At 45.4% G+C, this 19,661-nt stretch overlaps 2 protein-coding genes across 8 annotated transcripts in view; one reads left to right on the top strand and one right to left on the bottom strand.

Moving 5' to 3' along the window:
* Nucleotides 1-2,264: 2,264 nt before the first annotated feature.
* CENPO (centromere protein O) lies at nucleotides 2,265-10,724 on the top strand. Of its 6 annotated transcripts, XR_012883044.1 has the most exons (8): nucleotides 2,413-2,522; nucleotides 2,619-2,680; nucleotides 3,025-3,194; nucleotides 5,808-5,928; nucleotides 6,416-6,675; nucleotides 7,469-7,640; nucleotides 7,742-8,004; nucleotides 8,270-10,724. XR_012883044.1 is itself a non-coding variant. In XM_075860843.1 (7 exons), the coding sequence occupies exons 2-7, from the start codon at nucleotides 2,650-2,652 to the stop codon at nucleotides 7,834-7,836; spliced, it is 849 nt and encodes a 282-aa protein (XP_075716958.1). In that variant the 5' UTR covers nucleotides 2,265-2,402; nucleotides 2,619-2,649; the 3' UTR covers nucleotides 7,837-10,724. The 6 variants fall into 6 exon arrangements, 5 of the variants coding, with proteins under 5 accessions (XP_075716958.1, XP_075716955.1, XP_075716956.1 ...); XM_075860843.1 differs by lacking the exon at nucleotides 2,413-2,522 and adding an exon at nucleotides 2,265-2,402 and having other exon boundaries at nucleotides 7,742-10,724; XM_075860840.1 differs by having other exon boundaries at nucleotides 7,742-10,724.
* A 3,870-nt stretch (nucleotides 10,725-14,594) lies between these two features.
* Nucleotides 14,595-19,661, bottom strand: part of ADCY3 (adenylate cyclase 3) — a 211,029-nt gene continuing 205,962 nt past the window's right edge. For both annotated transcript variants that reach the window (XM_075860838.1, XM_075860839.1), the window contains exon 20: nucleotides 14,595-19,569. In XM_075860838.1, the coding sequence (XP_075716953.1) occupies nucleotides 19,387-19,569 (183 nt within the window). In that variant the 3' untranslated portion in view covers nucleotides 14,595-19,386. The remainder of the gene's footprint in view (nucleotides 19,570-19,661) is intronic.

Raw genomic sequence — 19,661 nt, 5'->3', positions numbered from 1 at the left:
GTTATATTCTTGTATATAGGGGCAGTATTATAGTAGTTATATTCTTGTATATAGGGAGCAGTATTATAGTAGTTATATTCTTGTATATAGGGGGCAGTATTATAGTAGTTATATTCTTGTATATAGGGGGCAGTATTATAGTAGTTATATTCTTGTATATAGGCGCAGTATTATAGTAGTTATATTCTTGTATATAGGAGCAGTATTATAGTAGTTATATTCTTGTATATAGGAGGCAGTATTATAGTAGTTATATTCTTGTATATAGGGGCAGTATTATAGTAGTTATATTCTTGTATATAGGGGGCAGTATTATAGTAGTTATATTCTTGTATATTGGGGGCAGTATTATAGTAGTTATATTCTTGTATATAGCGGCAGTATTATAGTAGTTATATTCTTGTATATAGGAGCAGTATTATAGTAGTTATATTCTTGTATATAGCGGCAGTATTATAGTAGTTATATTCTTGTATATAGGGGGCAGTATTATAGTAGTTATATTCTTGTATATAGGGGTAGTATTATAGTAGTTATATTCTTGTATATAGGAGCAGTATTATAGTAGTTATATTCTTGTATATAGGGGGCAGTATTATAGTAGTTATATTCTTGTATATAGGGGCAGTATTATAGTAGTTATATTCTTGTATATAGGGGCAGTAGTATAGTAGTTATATTCTTGTATACAGGGGGCAGTATTATAGTAGTTATATACTTGTACATGGGGGCAGTATTATAGTAGTTATATTCTTGTATATAGGGGCAGTATTATAGTAGTTATATTCTTGTATATAGGGGCAGTATTATAGTAGTTATATTCTTGTATATAGGGGCAGTATTATAGTAGTTATATTCTTGTATATAGGGGGCAGTATTATAGTAGTTATATTCTTGTATATAGGGGGCAGTATTATAGTAGTTACATTCTTGTATATAGGAGCAGTATTATAGTAGTTATATTCTTGTATATAGGAGGCAGTATTATAGTAGTTATATTCTTGTATATAGGAGGCAGTATTATAGTAGTTATATTCTTGTATATAGGGAGCAGTATTATAGTAGTTATATTCTTGTATATAGGTGCAGTATTATAGTAGTTATATTCTTGTATATAGGAGCAGTATTATAGTAGTTATATTCTCATATGTAGGGGGCAGTATTATAGTAGTTATATTCTTGTATATAGGGGCAGTATTATAGCAGTTATATTCTTATATATAGGAGCAGTATTATAGTAGTTATATTCTTGAATATAGGAGCAGTATTATAGTAGTTATATTCTTGTATATAGGGGCAGTATTATAGTAGTTATATTCTTGTATATAGGAGCAGTATTATAGTAGTTATATTCTTGTATATAGGAGCAGTATTATATTAGTTATATTCTTGTATATAGGAGGCAGTATTATAGTAGTTATATTCTTGTATATAGGGGCAGTATTATAGTAGTTATATTCTTGTATATAGGGGCAGTATTATAGTAGTTATATTCTTGTATATAGGGGCGGTATTATAGTAGTTATATTCTTGTATATAGGGGCAGTATTATAGTAGTTATATTCTTGTATATAGGAGGCAGTATTATAGTAGTTATATTCTTGTATATAGGGGCAGTATTATAGTAGTTATATTCTTGTATATAGGGGCAGTATTATAGTAGTTATATTCTTGTATATAGGGGCAGTATTATAGTAGTTATATTCTTGTATATAGGGGGCAGTACTGAACACAGTATGTGACAATCTGTCAGTGAGACAGACAGTGACAGATCAGTATGGTCTCACCTCTAGTACCACTTTGTGCATGCTGTGTAGCTCCTGCAGGTAGGCCTGGGTCTGCGGGTGCTGATAGTGCAGGTGAATGACAGCTGTGGCAGCATGACAGGCCTGAGCGACCAGAGCTCCAAGCGGCCACCCGAGTCCAGACTGCAAGTCCCTGCGGAGCACCACGTACTGCACGAACGCTGCCATTCAACCTCCTGTCGGCTCCTGATATTCACTTGTCATGTGAACAGTAGCCAATAAAGTTATTCTTTGCCATGTATCCACATGTTCAAGTAGAGGCCCGCGATTTGCCTAGTCAGCCGTCTATCCATTTACCAATCACCGTAGAGATAAGTCGCATACGTGACGCACCCTCTCTTGAATAGAAGACTAAGCGTTCATTGGCTGCAAGATGTACTAATCGCCAATCAGTGTATACGTTTCATTTTGATTGTCTCCTAGCAACTAGACAGATTCTGACCTTAGAGAGCCAATTGTCTTTACAACAATATATGTCTCCCACCCGCTGCTAAGAACTAATGTTAATCGAGCGCATTTGGTCTCCTAGAAAATGTCTACAACCTGATAATTATAGGCCTGTGTTGGAGACATAGCTGTAACCTTATATGATTATGAGTCAGTTTCTAGTAACCAGAGAGAGGTTTAGTTTACGGCTGCTGTGTATTGGCGGCAGATTTACGTCTACAGAGCTTGGGGGGAGGGGGTGTATATTTTGGACGCACTACAGGTCTCAGCGTGCGTTAGTAATAACTTATGCGATTATTTTACGTTTATTTTATTGTTGACCTAAATCTATTTACATTTTTATCTTTTCCTCTTGTAACGTCTTAGTATTTGGTCGTCTTGGTTACAAGCGGTGGGCATGGAGCAGGCGCAGATCCTCTTCAGAGAAGGTGAGACGACGTTATTCGCTTCTTTACCCTCTCACGTTAAGGTAAGGGGGGGGGGGCACGTCATGTGACGGAAAAGCGGTGGAAATCCTAACGCCAAAATGTGAAATTTGGCCGGTAATTATATTCTTAAAGAGACATACACGCAACGCAATGTCTATAAACCCCTATAGAAGGGGCGGTAAAAAAAAACAGCGATTACAGGGTTATTCCCATTTCAGACGTTTGTTACATCCGCGGAATTCTGCCGTAAATGGCCGCACGTCTCTAGAGAACACGCTGGGAGTTGTAGTCCCCATTACGTGGCCGCTGCCGGGGTTCTCACCTGTCCGTGTCTTCTCTGGCAGGCGTCCTGTCACACCTGGAGCAGCTGGAGACTTTGTCGCACAACTTGGCCACGAAACAAGAACAGAGCCGGCGGGAAGAAGAAGTCCTGCGGGAGAAGCGGGAAGTAATCCTGCGACTAAAGAAGGAGAGAGACGAGCTGCAGGCCGAGGTCAAGACGCAGGAAGAGGAGGTCAGTCCACAAGGTCACGGCGGCCGTTATCTACTCCGCACCCCCAGATCGCTGGAGGATCGAGATCATTACTGATCAGGATCCTGGGGCTTTCTCTCCATTAGGGTATGTTCACACACCCTATTTATGGACGTAATTCGGGCGATTTAGCCCCGATTTGCATCCGAAAATGCGCCTCAATAGTGTCTTGCACACACATCTGCCCATTCATTTGAATGGGTCTTACGATGTTCTGTGCTGACGGTCATTTTTTTTACGCGCCGCTGTCACAAGGCGGCGCGTAAAAAAGACGCCCACGTCAAAGAAGTGCCTGTCACTTCTTGGGACGTATTTGGAGCCGTTATTCATTGACTCCAATGAAAAGCATCTCCAATTACGTCCGTAATGGACGCGGCGTTCAAGACGCCTGCAGATTCCGTTACGCCTGAAATGACGGGGCTATTTTCTCCTGAAAACAGCCCCGTAATTTCGGCTATAACGGACGCTGCCGTGTGAACATACCCTTACTCTCTGTGAGAACTGGACAGAAAGTACCGGCTCAAGCTGCCACGTCATGTGATCGGTGATGCTGCGTCATGTGATCGGTGATACCACGTCCTGCGTCATGTGATCGGTGATACCACGTCCTGCGTCATGTGATCGGTGATACCACGTTCTGCGTCATGTGATCGGTGATGCCACGTCCTGCGTCATGAGATCGGTGATGCTGCGTCATGAGATCGGTGATGCTGCGTCATGTGATCGGTGATGCTGCGTCATGTGATCGGTGATGCCACGGACTGCGTCATGTGATCGGTGATACCACGTCCTGCGTCATGTGATCGGTGATGCTGCGTCATGTGATCGGTGATACCACGTCCTGTGTCATGTGATCGGGGATACCACGTCCTGCGTCATGTGATCGGTGATGCTGCGTCATGTGATCGGTGATACCACGTTCTGCGTCATGTGATCGGTGATACCACGTCCTGCGTCATGTGATCGGTGATACTGCGTCATGTGATCGGTGATACCACGTCCTGCATCATGTGATCGGTGATACCACATGCTGCGTCATGTGATCGGTGATACCACGTTCTGCGTCGTGATCGGTGATACCACGTCCTGCGTCATGTGATCGGTGATGCCACGTCCTGCGTCATGTGATCGGTGATACTGCGTCATGTGATCGGTGATACCTCGTCCTGCGTCATGTGATCGGTGATGCCACGTCCTGCGTCATGTGATCGGTGATGCTGCGTCATGTGATCGGTGATGCCACGTCCTGCGTCATGAGATCGGTGATGCTGCGTCATGTGATCGGGGATACCACGTCCTGCGTCATGAGATCGGTGATGCTGCGTCATGTGATTGGTGATACCACGTCCTGCGTCATGTGATCGGTGATACTGCGTCATGTGATCGGTGATACCACGTCCTGCATCATGTAATCGGTGATACCACGTCCTGCGTCATGTGATCGGTGATGCTGCGTCATGTGATCGGTGATACCACGTTCTGCGTCATGTGATCGGTGATACCACGTCCTGCGTCATGTGATCGGTGATGCCACGTCCTGCGTCATGTGATCGGTGATACTGCGTCATGTGATCGGTGATACCTCGTCCTTCGTCATGTGATCGGTGATGCCACGTCCTGCGTCGTGATCGGTGATACTGCGTCATGTGATCGGTGATACCACGTCCTGCGTCATGTGATCGGTGATACTGCGTCATGTGATCGGTGATACCACGTCCTGCATCATGTGATAGGTGATACCACGTTCTGCGTCATGTGATCGGTGATACCACGTCCTGCGTCATGTGATCGGTGATGCTGCGTCATGTGATCGGTGATACCACGTTCTGCGTCATGTGATCGGTGATGCCACGTCCTGCGTCATGTGATCGGTGATACTGCATCATGTGATCGGTGATACCTCGTCCTGCGTCATGTGATCGGTGATGCTGCGTCATGTGATCGGTGATGCTGCGTCATGTGATCGGTGATGCCACGTCCTGCGTCATGTGATCGGTGATGCCACGTCCTGCGTCATGTGATCGGTGATGCCACGTCATGTGATCGGTGATGCCACGTCCTGCGTCGTGATCGGTGATACTGCGTCATGTGATCGGTGATACCACGTCCTGCGTCATGTGATCGGTGATGCCACGTCCTGCGTCATGTGATCGGTGATGCCACGTCATGTGATCGGTGATGCCACGTCCTGCGTCGTGATCGGTGATACTGGGTCATGTGATCGGTGATCCCACGGACTGCGGCTACAGGTCGTTGTCGCCCCCACAAGCCTGAGAATAGGGGTGACCGATCCTGCATTCCCAGCAGAAAGTCGGCCATGATTTCTTCTATTTCAGTATCTCTCATTGGAGGGTTCCCTCACACATGCGGCCATCTCTACCAGGACTGGGGACTGGGTATCCCCCTTTTGTTGGGACCCCCCAACTGGTAAGACTCCACTGATTTAAATCCTATCCATATAGTAAAATCCCCACGGCTTTGTTCACACCTCCTTTTTTTTTTTTTTTTATCTTTTATGGCCAATACAGATTACGTTAATTTCAGTCCGAGTCTCTGCAGAAAATCTGATCTAAACTTCACGCATCGTTTTCCTAGATCCGGGCGCTGTCAGTGACAGGAGAAGGAAGCCGTCCGCTAAAGACAAACACCCGGGAAGCCATGCAAGACCTGAGGCTGGAGGAAATGACGGGCGCCATGGAGGCGCTGTGGTTCACAGGTAGGGAGGGGGCAGGAGGGACATGTGGTACAGATTCTGTCTTGACAACATTAAGAGACTGGGAACAGAGTTGTCAGAGGGCTCCGCCCAACGCCTCACCAGGACAACCTGTCCATCAGGGACTAGGAGAGATGTTGCTGCACTCTGCTATATTGGTTATCGGTTATTAGTAAGAGGGAGCTAAGGGGTGGGGTCTGACAGCTAAGGGGTGGGGTCTGACAACTAAGGGGTGGGGTCTGACAACCGATTTCCTTGTCACTTCCTGTAGTCCAGGAACGGCTGAGGTTCGGGAGAGGAGAAGATCGGCCAATCGCTCTCCTTCCTCTTGAATAAACCGAGGCCTGAACGGGCACAGCACTTACTATAGCTGAGGGTTTGCTACAATCTTGTGTGAGAAACCAGGCTGATCCATTTTACCTGCACTGATACATTGTAACGGACTGCATGTAGCGGCCACATCTTCACACAATGTGTTGTCTGCCTTCAGGGATCAGCGGGAAGAAGACGGACAATGGGTTTTGCTTCTGCATCAGCACGGCCTATGAAGGCCACTACCTAGACTCCTATTACATACAGGTGGATCATTTGGAGCGGCCGCGGCTCACCCGCCACTGCGTCCCGCCGTTCATTCCGCTGGGAGAAATCGCAAAAACTCACCTGCAGTCGGACCTGAAAAAATTCCTCTCGGTTCTGTTTGATCATCTGAATGGATTTGCCGGGAGGAAATTCCAGGCTGATCAGCTTCAGGTATATATATAATGAAAGGTTTTCTCATGCCTTTCTGCTTGCTGTCAGGGAATGTAAACATTCTTTTTGAATTTTGAACCCTCTGGCACCAAAATAGTTTGTTACACCCCCTGCTTTTCAGCTCTTCTCCCCAATAAGAGGATTACTGAGCGATGCTGCCACCTGCTGGCCAAATGATGTCTTCTCCAGAATAAAGGAGACCGCGTCAGTACAGCTGGCGGTGTGGGGTACGCAGCATGAGGAGGGTCCATACAGAGCAGCCACAGCCTGATATATAGTAAATCTAGCAGAAAGTAACTTTGCTTTACTAATCTTCAGTCCATCCTGATTTATACTCCAGTCACTACCAGAGCTGCGTTCATAATTCCTGCTGGTTTCATGTTCGCTCTGAGAATTTGAGCCCCGTCATAGCATCACCAAATTGTAATATTTAGAGCGCCAGCGACCCGGCGGTCAGCATTATGTAAGATATCGGGACCCTTGGGTGCGCGGAGCAGAGGAGCCAAGGGCGCCAGTGCCTCTTATGACCTACTGTGCCCCTCACATCTGGCGGTTCAGTGTCTGTACAGAGCATATTGTGCTGCGCTGCACCACCATACAGTAGTCTAATGGAGAAAACACTACATCTTCCACAATGCAATGCATTTTGGTGGCGATTGAATCCAGGTATAAAGGTTTATTAGGCGAAGATTTAAAATGAATGAATATTCGGCAGCCCTGGTCATGTGACCTGCGCCCTCCCGATCAGGGGAGAACTACGAGGTGATATAACGTCTTGTCGTCTTCTATACAGGACGCCGCGGACACTCACGTCGCTGACACACTGCAGCGGAATTCCCTCCACACCGTCCTCTCGTTCAGTTACAACGTGAAAATGGGTCAAAAGAATTTCCGCTTCTCGGCAAAGTTGTTGTACGGCGACATTACCGGCGTGCTTCCGACGGAGGCGCTGGTCACGTGTCCAGGTAACGGAAGCGGCGGACATCGCTTTTCCCCTTTCTGATCGCTCCGTGTCTCTCGTTCTTGGGGAAAGATTGATAACGTTTGTTTTGCTTTGACTTTCCAGACAACGCGGGATCCGTGCAGGAGGCGGCGGCGTCCCAGGCATCGTTGTTTCGCAGGGAGCCCCTACACAGGGCGGTGAAGTCACTGAACGCGTAGGAGGAGTCTGCAGCGGCCGCCATCGGGGGAGGGGCTGGATCCCGCGACAGGGTCGTCAGCGGGGGCGCAATGACGGGGACTGAAATACACTTTAAGGATCTGATCCCTGGAGGGACAATACAAGAAAACCTCTTCGAGGGCTCGTCCAGTTGTCTGTGGCTTAAGGCGGTAATCATTGTATAGCGACAAGTTCTGCACATTTTTTATAGACTTTTTCGGTTTTCAGTTCCTTTATCTTTTCTTTAAGACCTCTGCTTGCAGTCAGTGAACTTGATCATTTATTATTTACATCCAGATCCAGTCCTGGAAAAAATATTATCAATTTGCAGATGTTAAATAAATAGGGTTTATTAAAAAATTTTGTAGCAGATAAGCGCCCTCTTGTGGGTAAGTTAGGAATGACAGATGTTTTTTTTTTTTTTTTTTTTTAAAGGGCCATTCCCAACTCCTATTTACAGGATGTGCCATAAATGTTTGATATTGTGGGTCCCACCTGGAGACCCGCAGAACGGACGTCCCCCGCTCCGCCTGGTGAAGCGGCCGCCCGATCCAGGTGGAAAATGAACGGGGAGGTGACCGCTCTTGTAGATCGGCCAAAAAGATTGGAATTAACCCATTAATGTTACTATACGCTATATTTCCTGACTTTTATATATAGATATTTGTATGTCATACCGAGATTAACGTTTCCTCGAGACTAAAACATCCCGAAGCTTCACGAGCGGCCGTCAGGCGGCTCCTACATTGTGTTTTTTATTTTTGGAAAAAAACTTTCTAAAATAATTTTGTCTCCGCTCCTTTTACATTGATTTTAAAGTTGTGATCAGAAAATAAAGGATTCCGAAATAAATTCTCAGCAGATCATTAAGCAAAACCTTAAAGGGGTATTAACCATTTCATGACCCGACTCCTTTTCGTTTTTATGCTTTTTGTTTTTTCTTCCCCGTGTTCGAGAAGTGATAACGCTCCTATTTTTTTTTTTCGTTGACACGGTCGCGCGAGGACAAGTTGTACTTTCTGTTGGTATTATTTCATATTATGTGCGATGTGCCGGGAAGCCGGAATTCAGAATGGGGTAGAATCGGGAAAAAAACTGCCGTTCCGCCATTTTCTTACGGGTTTCATTTTTACGGTGTTCACGGTACGGTGAAAATGAGATGTTATATCTTTATTCCGCGGGTCGGTACGATCAGGGCGATACCAAATTTATATAGTTTTTGTTATGTTTTAGTACCGTATTTTTCGGACTATAAGACGCAGTTTTTAGCAAGAAAAAATCTTGCTCAAAAAAGTCCCTGCGTCTAAGGTTGAGTTCACACGTTGCGGTTTTGACGCAGATCTCACCCTTTTGCATTGCAAAGTGTCAAATCTGCGCTAAAAATCTGCGTAAAATCCGCGACGTGTGAACTCAACCTTATAGTCCGCAGTCAGACTCTGACCGCTTTATTATTTAACCCCTTCCCGACCCATGACGTACCGGCACATCATAGAGCGGGGGGGGGGGGATGAAGTATGGAGCAGCCTCACGCGCTGACCCCGCTCCATACACTGCAGGTATCGGCTTCTGACACGCTGCCCTAACGGCCAGGAAGAGCAATTTCGCTGTTCCTGGCAGTTTAAAGGGCCTGTACCATAAAACACATGTATCCCCTGTCCACAGGATACATGTGTGATCGATAAGGAGAACGGGGACCGAAAGTTGCCATGAGAGCTGCATGAGAAGCTGTGACTTCCGCGTTCTGTGTCCGGCAGCTTCATAGAGATCAGTGGGATTGTTCTGCGCATGCGCGCGCGGCTCTTCATTGATCTCTATGGAGCTGCGGAACGGATGAGACGAACACAGAACCCGGAAGTCCAGGCTTCTCATGTAGCGCTTTGGGTGACTTTCGGTCCCTTGTTCTCCTTATGCTGGGGACGCAGCAGTGGGACCCCCAGCGATCTCACACGTAGCCCCCTATCCTGTGGATAGTTGATAAATGTGTTTTATGGCAAACCCCTTTAACTAGTTAAATGCCGCGGTCAATAGCGACCGTGGCATTTATAGGGGTTTTTCTATGAAGGACATTTATGACATATCCACAGGATCGGTCATAAATGTCAAGTAGATGCAGGTCCCACCTCAGGGACCCGGACCTATCTCTAGAACGCGGCCCCCTAAACCCCGTTCTAGCTTTCTGTGCTCTCCCGGCAACTTGATTCCATGTGGAGTTACTGAAACAGCGTAACTCGCGGAGCTGCGCTGTTTCCGTAGCTCCCGTAGAACTGAACAGTAGTTACGGAAGCAGCGGAGCTCGCCATGCTATGCTGCTTCCGTAACTGCCATTCACTACTATGGGAGTTAGGGAAACAGCATACTTACGCTGTTTCAGTAACTCCACATGTAACCAAGTGGCCGCTGGTTCAAGTCCCCTAGGGGAACTAATAAAATGTGTAAAGAAAAAATGTTAGCTAAATTTTTAGGAGTGTAAAGAAAAAAATATATACTTTTTCCCCAAGCACAATGTAAATAATAAAATTATTTCGTCCCGCAACAAGATAAGCCCTCACAGCGCTCAATCGATGTAAAAAAAGTTTTGGCTCTCAGATTGTGGTGAAACAGAAGAAATAATTTTTTTATTTTCTGTTGTCTAAAACCTGGGTGCGTCTTATAGTCCGAAAAATACGGTACTTTTAAAAAAAAAATGAAAAAGCTTGAAAGCAACGAAAAATCTTTTGCATCGCCATATTGTGACGCCCTGTAAAGGATCTGCCAGGCACAACTTCTGTGTATACGCCCATAGGTAATCAGTCGGCACCTGAGTCTATGTCTGTGAGACTGACTCCATCTTTCACCACTCAGGATGGCAGGCTTAGGAGTGGGAGAGCCTATCACAGCCTGGCCAGACGGAGCTAGCTCCCGCCCTCTGTCTATTTTTCCCTTCCTTTCCTTTTCCTCCTTTGCTTGTGATTCTTCTCGTGGGGTTTCCTGGCCCTGCTGCAGCTTCTGACTATTTGATCTTGCTCCATACTGACCCTGGCTTACTGACTACTCTCCTGCTCTGCGTTTGGTACCTCGTGCTCTCCTGGTTTGACTCGGCTCGTTCACCACTCTTGTTGCTCACGGTGTTGCCGTGGGCAACTGCCCGTTTCCCTTTGCTTTGTGTTCCCTTGTCTGTTTGTCTCGTGCACTTACTGAGCGTAGGGACCGCCGCCCAGTTGTACCCCGTCGCCTAGGGCGGGTCGTTGCAAGTAGGCAGGGACAGAGTGGCGGGTAGATTAGGGCTCACTTCTCCGTTTCCCTACCCCCGTCATTACATAGGCATCCTGGGTACCAAACACCTCATTGGCAGAATCTATTGGTGGCCTGGGTTGCCTAAAGACGTTAAGGCCTACGTCGCCGCTTGTGAGGTTTGTGCTAGGTCCAAGACTCCCAGGTCCCGACCTGCGGGCTTACTACGTTCGTTGCCCATTCCCCAGAGACCTTGGACCCATATCTCCATGGATTTTATCACCGATTTGCCTCAATCCCAAGGCAAGTCGGTGGTGTGGGTGGTAGTAGACCGCTTCAGTAAGATGTGCAACTTTGTGCCCCTCAAGAAACTACCCAACGCCAAGACGTTAGCTACCTTGTTTGTCAAACACATCCTGCGTCTCCATGGGGCCCCAGTCAATATTGTTTCGGACAGAGGGGTACAATTTGTTTCTTTGTTTTGGAGAGCCTTTTGTAAAAAGTTGGAGATTGATCTGTCCTTCTCCTCGGCCTTCCATCCTCAAACTAATGGCCAAACGGAGAGGACTAATCCGTCTCTAGTACAATATTTAAGGTGTTTTATCTCTTACTGTCAATATGATTGGGTCTCATTCATTCCCCTCGCTGAATTTTCCCTCAATAACCGGGTCAGTAACTCGTCAGGGGTCTCCCCCTTTTTCTGTAATTTTGGGTTTAATCCACGGTTCTCCTCCGCTTCACCTGGTGGTTCCAACAATCCCGAGGTAGAGGTCGTTCATCGGGAACTGTGCACAGTCTGGGCCCAGGTTCAGAAGAATCTAGAGGTGTCCCAGAGCGTACAAAAGACTCAGGCAGATAGAAGACGTTCTGCTAACCCCTTGGTTATGGTCGGGGATCTGGTGTGGTTATCGTCTAGGAACTTGCGTCTTAAGGTCCCGTCCAAGAAGTTTGCTCCCCGGTTTATTGGGCCGTACAAGGTCATTGAAGTCCTCAATCCTGTCTTCTTCCGACTGGAGCTGCCCCCATCTTTTCGAATACACGACGTGTTTCATGCCTCCCTCCTTAAACGCTGCTCCCCGTCCTTGGCTCCCTCGAGGAAACCTCCTGTTCCCGTTCTCACCCCTGAGGGGGTGGAATTCGAGGTGGCCAAGATTGTGGACAGCAAGATGGTCCAAGGCTCCCTCCAGTACCTGGTCCATTGGAGAGGATACGGGCCTGAGGAGAGGACTTGGGTACCCGCCCGGGATGTTCACGCTGGGGTATTGGTCAGGAAGTTCCACCTTCGTTTCCCCAATAAACCAGGTCCACTTAGAAAGGGTCCGGTGGCCCCTCATAAAAGGGGGTGTACTGTAAAGGATCTGCCAGGCACAGCTTATGTGTCGACGCCCATAGGTAATCAGTCTGCACCTGAGTCTATGTCTGTGAGACTGACTCCATCTTCCACCACTCAGGATGGCAGGCTTAGGAGTGGGAGAGCCTATCGCAGCCTGGCCAGACGGAGCTAGCTCCCGCCCTCTGTCTATTTATACCTGCCTTTCCTTTTCCTCCTTTGCTTGTGATTCTTCTCGTGTGGTTTCCTGGCCCTGCTGCAGCTTCTACTATTCGATCCTGCTTCATACTGACCCCGGCTTACTGACTACTCTCCTGCTCTGCGTTTGGTACCTGGTACACTCCTGGTTTGACTCGGCTCGTTCACCACTCTTGTTGCTCACGGTGTTGCCGTGGGCAACTGCCCCTTTCCCTTTGCTTTGTGTACCCTTGTCTGTTTGTCTCTTGCACTTACTGAGCGTAGGGACCGCCGCCCAGTTGTACCCCGTCGCCTAGGGCGGGTCGTTGCAAGTAGGCAGGGACTGAGTGGCGGGTAGATTAGGGCTCACTTGTCTGTTTCCCTACCTCCGTCATTACACGCCCTTAGCTTTTTTATATTTGTGTATGCAGAGCTGTGTCAGGCGTCTTTTTGTACGTGGAAAGATGTATTTTTTTTTTAATACCTTTTGAGGGAATATCCGGCATTTTGATAACTTTTTATTAAAAATTTTTGGGGGGTTGAAGTGGCAAAAAAACTGCAGTTTGGCCATTTTAACCTTTTTTTCCCGCTACGACGTTCAACGTACTGGATAATTATTTTTATAGTTCGGGCATTTTCGGACGCGGGGATACCTAATGTGTTTTATGTTTATTATTTTTATATGTGATCTAGCGAAAGGAGGGTGTTTAGAATTTGTTTACATTTTTTGTAAAATTGTTTTATTAAACTTTTTTGACATTATTTTTTTTTTTCTTTTATTTAGCCCCCTTAGGGGGCTTGAACCTGAGATCATTAGATCACTTACGCCATAGACAGTAATATACAATATAGCAGACTATGGCAATATTAGTGCATAGTGCCACAGGCAGGTCTCAATAGCAATCTTCATATAGCAGGGCTGGGAGCGTTCAGAAGGCTCCCAGCTGTTATAGGAGTACACCGGCCCCGAAGCAAAAGGGGCAGTAAAAACCCCTCGGTGTCGGCGGTCGCGACGGACATCGGCATCTGAGGGGTTAAATGCTTGCATATAGAAATTTTTCTCATCGCGTGCATTGCCGCTGGGTCTCTGCTGTGCAACACAGCAGAGACCCGTCAGCTATGGTGCCCACTCTGCTCCCGAGTGGGCACCATATTTAAAGAACCTTTCTCGACGTAAATCTACAGATCCGTGACGACAAAGGGTTAAACACTAATACTGTCCCAAGGAAACAAAAAAATAATTATATGTATTCCCCATACATGTCCAGTATGTGACTGAGACATCTCTATCTTCCCCTCTCTCAGCAGGAAGTCACAGCAAAATCTGAAAAAAAAAAATCAGCAGCTGATCTATATTCAGCCAATTCCCTTCATGTAACATTGTTTTGATCTGTCTAATGCTGCCAATCATTTCCCACGTTACACCACGCCAGCAGAGGAAAAATATGAACGGGGGCGTTGTGATTTTGATTGACTGGGGAGGAGTTTCCAATAAACCATCGCACTGTGTTCTAATACATAAAAATTCCAATAATCCGCTGCCGCTTGGTCCAAATTAATGTAAATTCCAAATGATTGGACGTCACACACTCGGTATCGGCAGTGGGATGGGTCCTGGATCCTTTACGTCCTGCTGGTGATACGGGGCATCACACCTTAATCCATTTCTTTCGGGCTCAGAGGGAAGTCGGAAAAGAGTTTATGGCAGCGTAGGGTTCACTATATCTCTGACCTATATGAGAGGCTGAATAACAGTGCGCCAATGTCTATGTCAGTGCTGATGTACCATTCATGGCACCAACGCAGTACACGCTTGTCCATGATACGAAAAACATGGCTACTTGCTTCTAAGAACAGTGCCACACCTGTCCATGGGTTGTGTCTGGTATTGCAGCTCAGCTCCTTTGAGGTGAATAGGGCTAAGCAGCAATACCACTCACAACCTGTAGACAGGTGTGGTGCTGTTTTTTTTAAACCGAGTCTGTAATGATATGTTATACTATGTATGGAGTACGGCTTTAAATAAATATAGACCGGAGTCAATTATAGCAAGAGTGCAGTTTATTAAAAGCAAATACCAAAAAAATGACAACAGATGTGAGAGCTGAAAATAATGAACATAGTTTAAAACGTCCCATTGTTCCTCCTCTGCCGTGACATTAACAAGTGTCGTAATATTGGGGCACCAACCTAGTGTCAGTAGGCTGCCGGTAAAGCCAGGCTTCCACAGTAAATACATTTGACCTTTGGTTCGGAGAGTGGTATCGTTCATGAAATCGTTACAATTCATATGACCACATTTATTTTAATGGATTGTCGAGATATTTGCAATTTTTTTAAATAAAGTTGTATTTGTTTATAATAAATTTGAAGTTCACAGTCTTTCATCTATAATCTTCAGTGATCGTCACGTCCCCCGTTACTGGTTATAAAAAAATTTTTGGGTGCAGGATAGTCCTCGTAAACCTGCAGAATGTCAACCACAGAATGTAAAAACTGGACTTTGAAGAACTCAACTATTAACTACTATCATTTGCGATTTACCGCCACAGACCCTTCACTTGCCCCCTCTTCACCTTCGGGGCCAATCAAGGTCAACCAGCTCTCCCGATTTAGTACAAATGCTGAATATCTTCTCTACAAATCCATGGACCCCCTATTCTGTCGGGAGGTGGGAGCTCATTGGTCTTGTTGGTGATGCATAAGGTACAAGCACCACCATGAGAAAAGAGAAGTATCGTGGTCATTGACCGATGTGTCGGCAAATCTTGTCCAGCACGAAGCGTCTCCGATCACCTCCCTACATGGGTGGATTCTCATCTGGAGTGTGGGACAATCGGCGGTAAACAGCCAACACTAGTGTTTGCGCCCTTATACTATCCACCTCATGACCATTACCTCACCGCCATGAGAAACGTTCAAGCAAATAAAACCCTGCCGGACAAGTTTATTGTAAACCGCTCACCAATTTAGGACCAGTATGAAGATGACAATTCTGGGGTTAATTTGAAGATCATGGTTGATTGAGAGTCCTTCGCGCAAAATTTGTTGCACACACTCCTTTATCAGCGAACAAGGCCCCTAGGTGGTGGCAGCCCCTTGGCAATTTCCCCTTTTGCCCTCCCTGCCCACCCCATTCCTGAGAGTAGGAGATATGCATCTACATATCCAACAGTATACAGGGCACCCTCCATCATAATCCTATTTTATCCTTCATCGACGACCTGAAACTAGAAACCGTCCATTTATATTTAAAGGGGTTCTCCGCTTTGGATAATCCCTACTTGTTAGAAGGGTCCCTTGAAAAATAAAGAGATCACAAAATTTCCTTCTGCTGGGATCACGAGCGATCGACCATAATCTAAGAAGAAACCTGGCAGTAAGTGTTGAGTTTCTCTGCAGCGCCACAACTGGAGATATGAAGCATTTCACAATGTCCATTCATATCACTGTGTTGTCTATGAAACGATGCCTTGAGTAAACTAAACATTTAGGAAGAGTTTTGTCTGACCTGAAAAGCTTACTATCCAAAATGTCCTTACAAGCTCCACAGCAATATTGACTGATGTATTTTGTAACGTGGCACAGTGAAGGTTGTTGCATATTGGAGGGGGCACTGAAATTCGGCCTTATCGGACCTGTGTTTTGCTTTGCACCAAGTTTAATTTAATCAGCGCTCCATTTTTTAACATAATTTTACAGGTTGAAGCTCAAGTGAAGCAAATGCTTAGCTTTACTTATCCTGTTACCCCATGTCTTTTACTACAGTCGCATCCAGAGCTGCATTCACAAATCTGCTGGCTGCCACTCTAAAATCTGTCAACACTGTGCTGACAGACACACCCCTTACAACTTGGTTGAGCTCTCGTGCATAATGCACGTATACAGCATATGCGACTGCTATGGGGCCACTGGGGAGAGGGGGCTTTTTGCCGGTTGGTTAAGTCTCCATTTTAATGGGTGGTAAGAACCTGCATAGGGATGCAATGTAAGCCAACAAGAAAGTGGAAAATTTATTCAAGTCATGAAAATGATGGGGGACTAGGACTTCCTGTCATGGGTGGTTAGGCGTGTAATGGTGTCAGGTAGCTCCTGAAAGCAGTTTCATTTTTGTCGTTGCGATGGGCCAAATGTGTGTACACCACTGCCAGTCACTGTAGAGTGCCTGGTTTAAGCACTTCATCTCCCACAATATATTACTGCGCTCTAACTGTAAATGAGCAAAATTATAACTGCAGCTTTGAATGTGACTAAAGAAGTAGACCATGTTTTGTTCCTGAAAAGTAAAGTTTACTAAATACAAAGGACATAAAAAGGATGATTCCACATCCTATATAATGCCTTGATTACTGAAAAGCTCTTCCGTTGGGGATTGTTTTCAGACTCCTTTTAGGGGCCTCTGTTGGGGGTTACAGTATATACTTGTTAAGGCTTGGGTGCCCCATTACATTGGTACATTCTGTTCCACTGTTGCACCACATACTGGCTTGTAAAAATCTCAGCTGCAACAATTTCAGTCTGTTGCAACCACTAGGGGGCGATTTGTATACAGCTGTATATGGCTTCAATTCACCTTTAGCAGTTCGCCCCCTAGTGGTGGCAAACGGCAGATGATCAGTCCATCAGTATTACAGGAACAGAACAGCCTAGCTTTATTAAGTCTATCGATCCAATTAGTCTATAAAATTGGTTTCCTCAACAATCAAGGGGGTGGGGAATTGGCCCAATGGTCGCGAAAAGGGAGTGGAGGGGGAAATTAACACCAGACCCTTCAGTCCTGGGTGGCAAAGCCCATCACCAAATTGGGTGCCCAGTTTGTTCTTTGTATGAGTTTTACTGCCATATGGCAGGGGACATTATATAGCCCAGGTCTAGACTGGGGCTACCAAGTCAAATGTGGTACTACAGCGGCACGGGTGTGGCATAATTTGGCTTCTTCCACGGAGAATGACTGTGTTGGATCACGCAAATTTTGGATTGAGTCTCACATTGAGAAAACCAATTCGAGTCCATGGGCCACAATGTCACTTCCTACCAACACGTAGGAGAAGCCCCGGCCTCACCAAAACGAGAGATAATCCCACTAGTGCTACCCCACCAGGACAAGTGCTACAAGTGACCCCTTCCAAGCTGAAAGTAGTCCCGGAATGATGAATATATTGCACCGTGCATGAATCTAGAGTATGCAAACCTTTTTCCTTTTGGACGATATCAACGAAATTGCACAATTCGTGAACAAGTTCCCTGCACTAGTAATATAAATAAATAAATTATGGATTATAATATTGCATTCACCTTGTACCCGGCTTCTACCACCACCACCACCACCACCCTAGTGGAATCCTCATCACCCAAGTTGGTCATAGACGTAACGATTTTTCTTCAAAAAGACAAACAATCTGACATCCATCGAGTACTCACAGTGAATGATCTTTCGCTGCTCTCCAGATTGCCGGGGAAAAATTTTACCAAAATTTTCCTTGGTTGGAATCCAATCTTTTTGGTACCACAGACACAAGGATTCTCGTTATCAGTGGTATCGGACAATGGAGCGTCACCTTTACGGCCGGGTTAATCCACCCACTCACTTTTTTGCAGAGAGGAATACGAACAGATCCTATAAGATGACTTTAATCCTAGTTACGTCCCTACGTACAGTTCCCGTCATACAGCGCATTGTCAGGATTTCTATATATAATAAATTTATCATTCGTAAAAATATAAATTTGAAAAAACATGTAAATTAGATCTCTGTCAATAGACGACCTCGCTACATCCCACTCTCTTTTTTTTCTTTTTTTTTTTTCTCTGTGCCTATTGCGGTTCCGTTCCATGTAATAAAACACAACGTTTTTTGGAAGCTGCGGGTTTGTTCGTACAAAAGTATATTATTTTTGTGTGTGTTTTTGAAAAATAGATAGAAATCACAGAGGCTCTCAATGAAGTCCTCCCTGTCCTAAGCACTGGCGTGTAAATTGTTAAATCGTGAATGAAACAGTCTCTTCCCCTCCCTCAAGTCCCGGGAATTTTATATTTAAAGTGAGAGATAAGAGGGTAGGATAAGCAGCAGTGAGCGGGGTGCAGGCAGTATCTGGAAGGGGAATACTAGCCGACAATTAAAAATATAAATGGTTTCAATCTTAATTTCTTCTCGTCATGTGTTGTGTATATATTTGTAATTTTTTGTTTTTGTTTTTTTACAATTTTTTTTTTTTATATATTTTTTTTTTTCTCCAAATATAATGAAATCTATTCCACTCTTGTCGTAGCATTCCCACTAACTACATGGGCAGGATATTGTTGTTATCACAGTAATCTAGCAGTATATTTGCCATGACTGTCCCATTGCCCTGAAAGATATATCATGTATCTCCGACAGAACGTCCAACGCGTTTCAACCATATGTGCTCATCTTGTACGTTTCGGGTCCAAAACGCGATTGCAATCGTTTAACTAAACTTGAGTATTGTGTCGTAAAGCATCCAATTTGCATTCTCTATGATATCTAAAAGTCAACGTAGGCCCAATTGGCCAACAATCTCCACCTTTTGGATCTGCAGGACTCCAAGATTTTACCAAGATACCGTCTCATCTCGTCTCTCGTGCAGTCAAAGGGATGTCGAGAAAAAACGTCTTAAAAAAAGGCAACTCCAGAAATAAAGAAAATTGTATTCATATGTATATAGGTAGTCTATAAGTCCTTTTTTTTATTATTCATTCCCCCCCCCCCCCTTGCGTGTGTAGGACGTAGGGCTTCTTTTTCGGAGACTCCAGTGTGCATTGACTTCTTGTGGCGGCTGTTTATGGCATCTCTGCTTGACGGATGATCTACCGATCAAGAGTTCTCTACCACTTGGTGGGGTAGAGTGACCGAAGAGCCGTTGATGAAGGAACCTTGTTTGTCCCGTCCTTTCAAGAAGAAAGTGAGAAGTTCGCCTTTGCCTTTGACGTAAATAGGACCTCTCCTGACAAAACGGAAGCCGTAGTCCTTCAAGATGTCATGGGTGTCTTCTACCACCTGAAAAAGATTGGACAAAAAGTTTTCTGAGATCAATCAATCCCTAGGCCATTTGGTCCTAGATCTTCGCTTCTTCTTACAGAAAATAATGG

This window comes from Rhinoderma darwinii, chromosome 4 (assembly GCF_050947455.1).
Source record: "Rhinoderma darwinii isolate aRhiDar2 chromosome 4, aRhiDar2.hap1, whole genome shotgun sequence".
Classification (NCBI taxonomy): Eukaryota; Metazoa; Chordata; class Amphibia; order Anura; family Rhinodermatidae; genus Rhinoderma; species Rhinoderma darwinii.
This window is presented reverse-complemented; position numbering and strand designations above follow the sequence as displayed.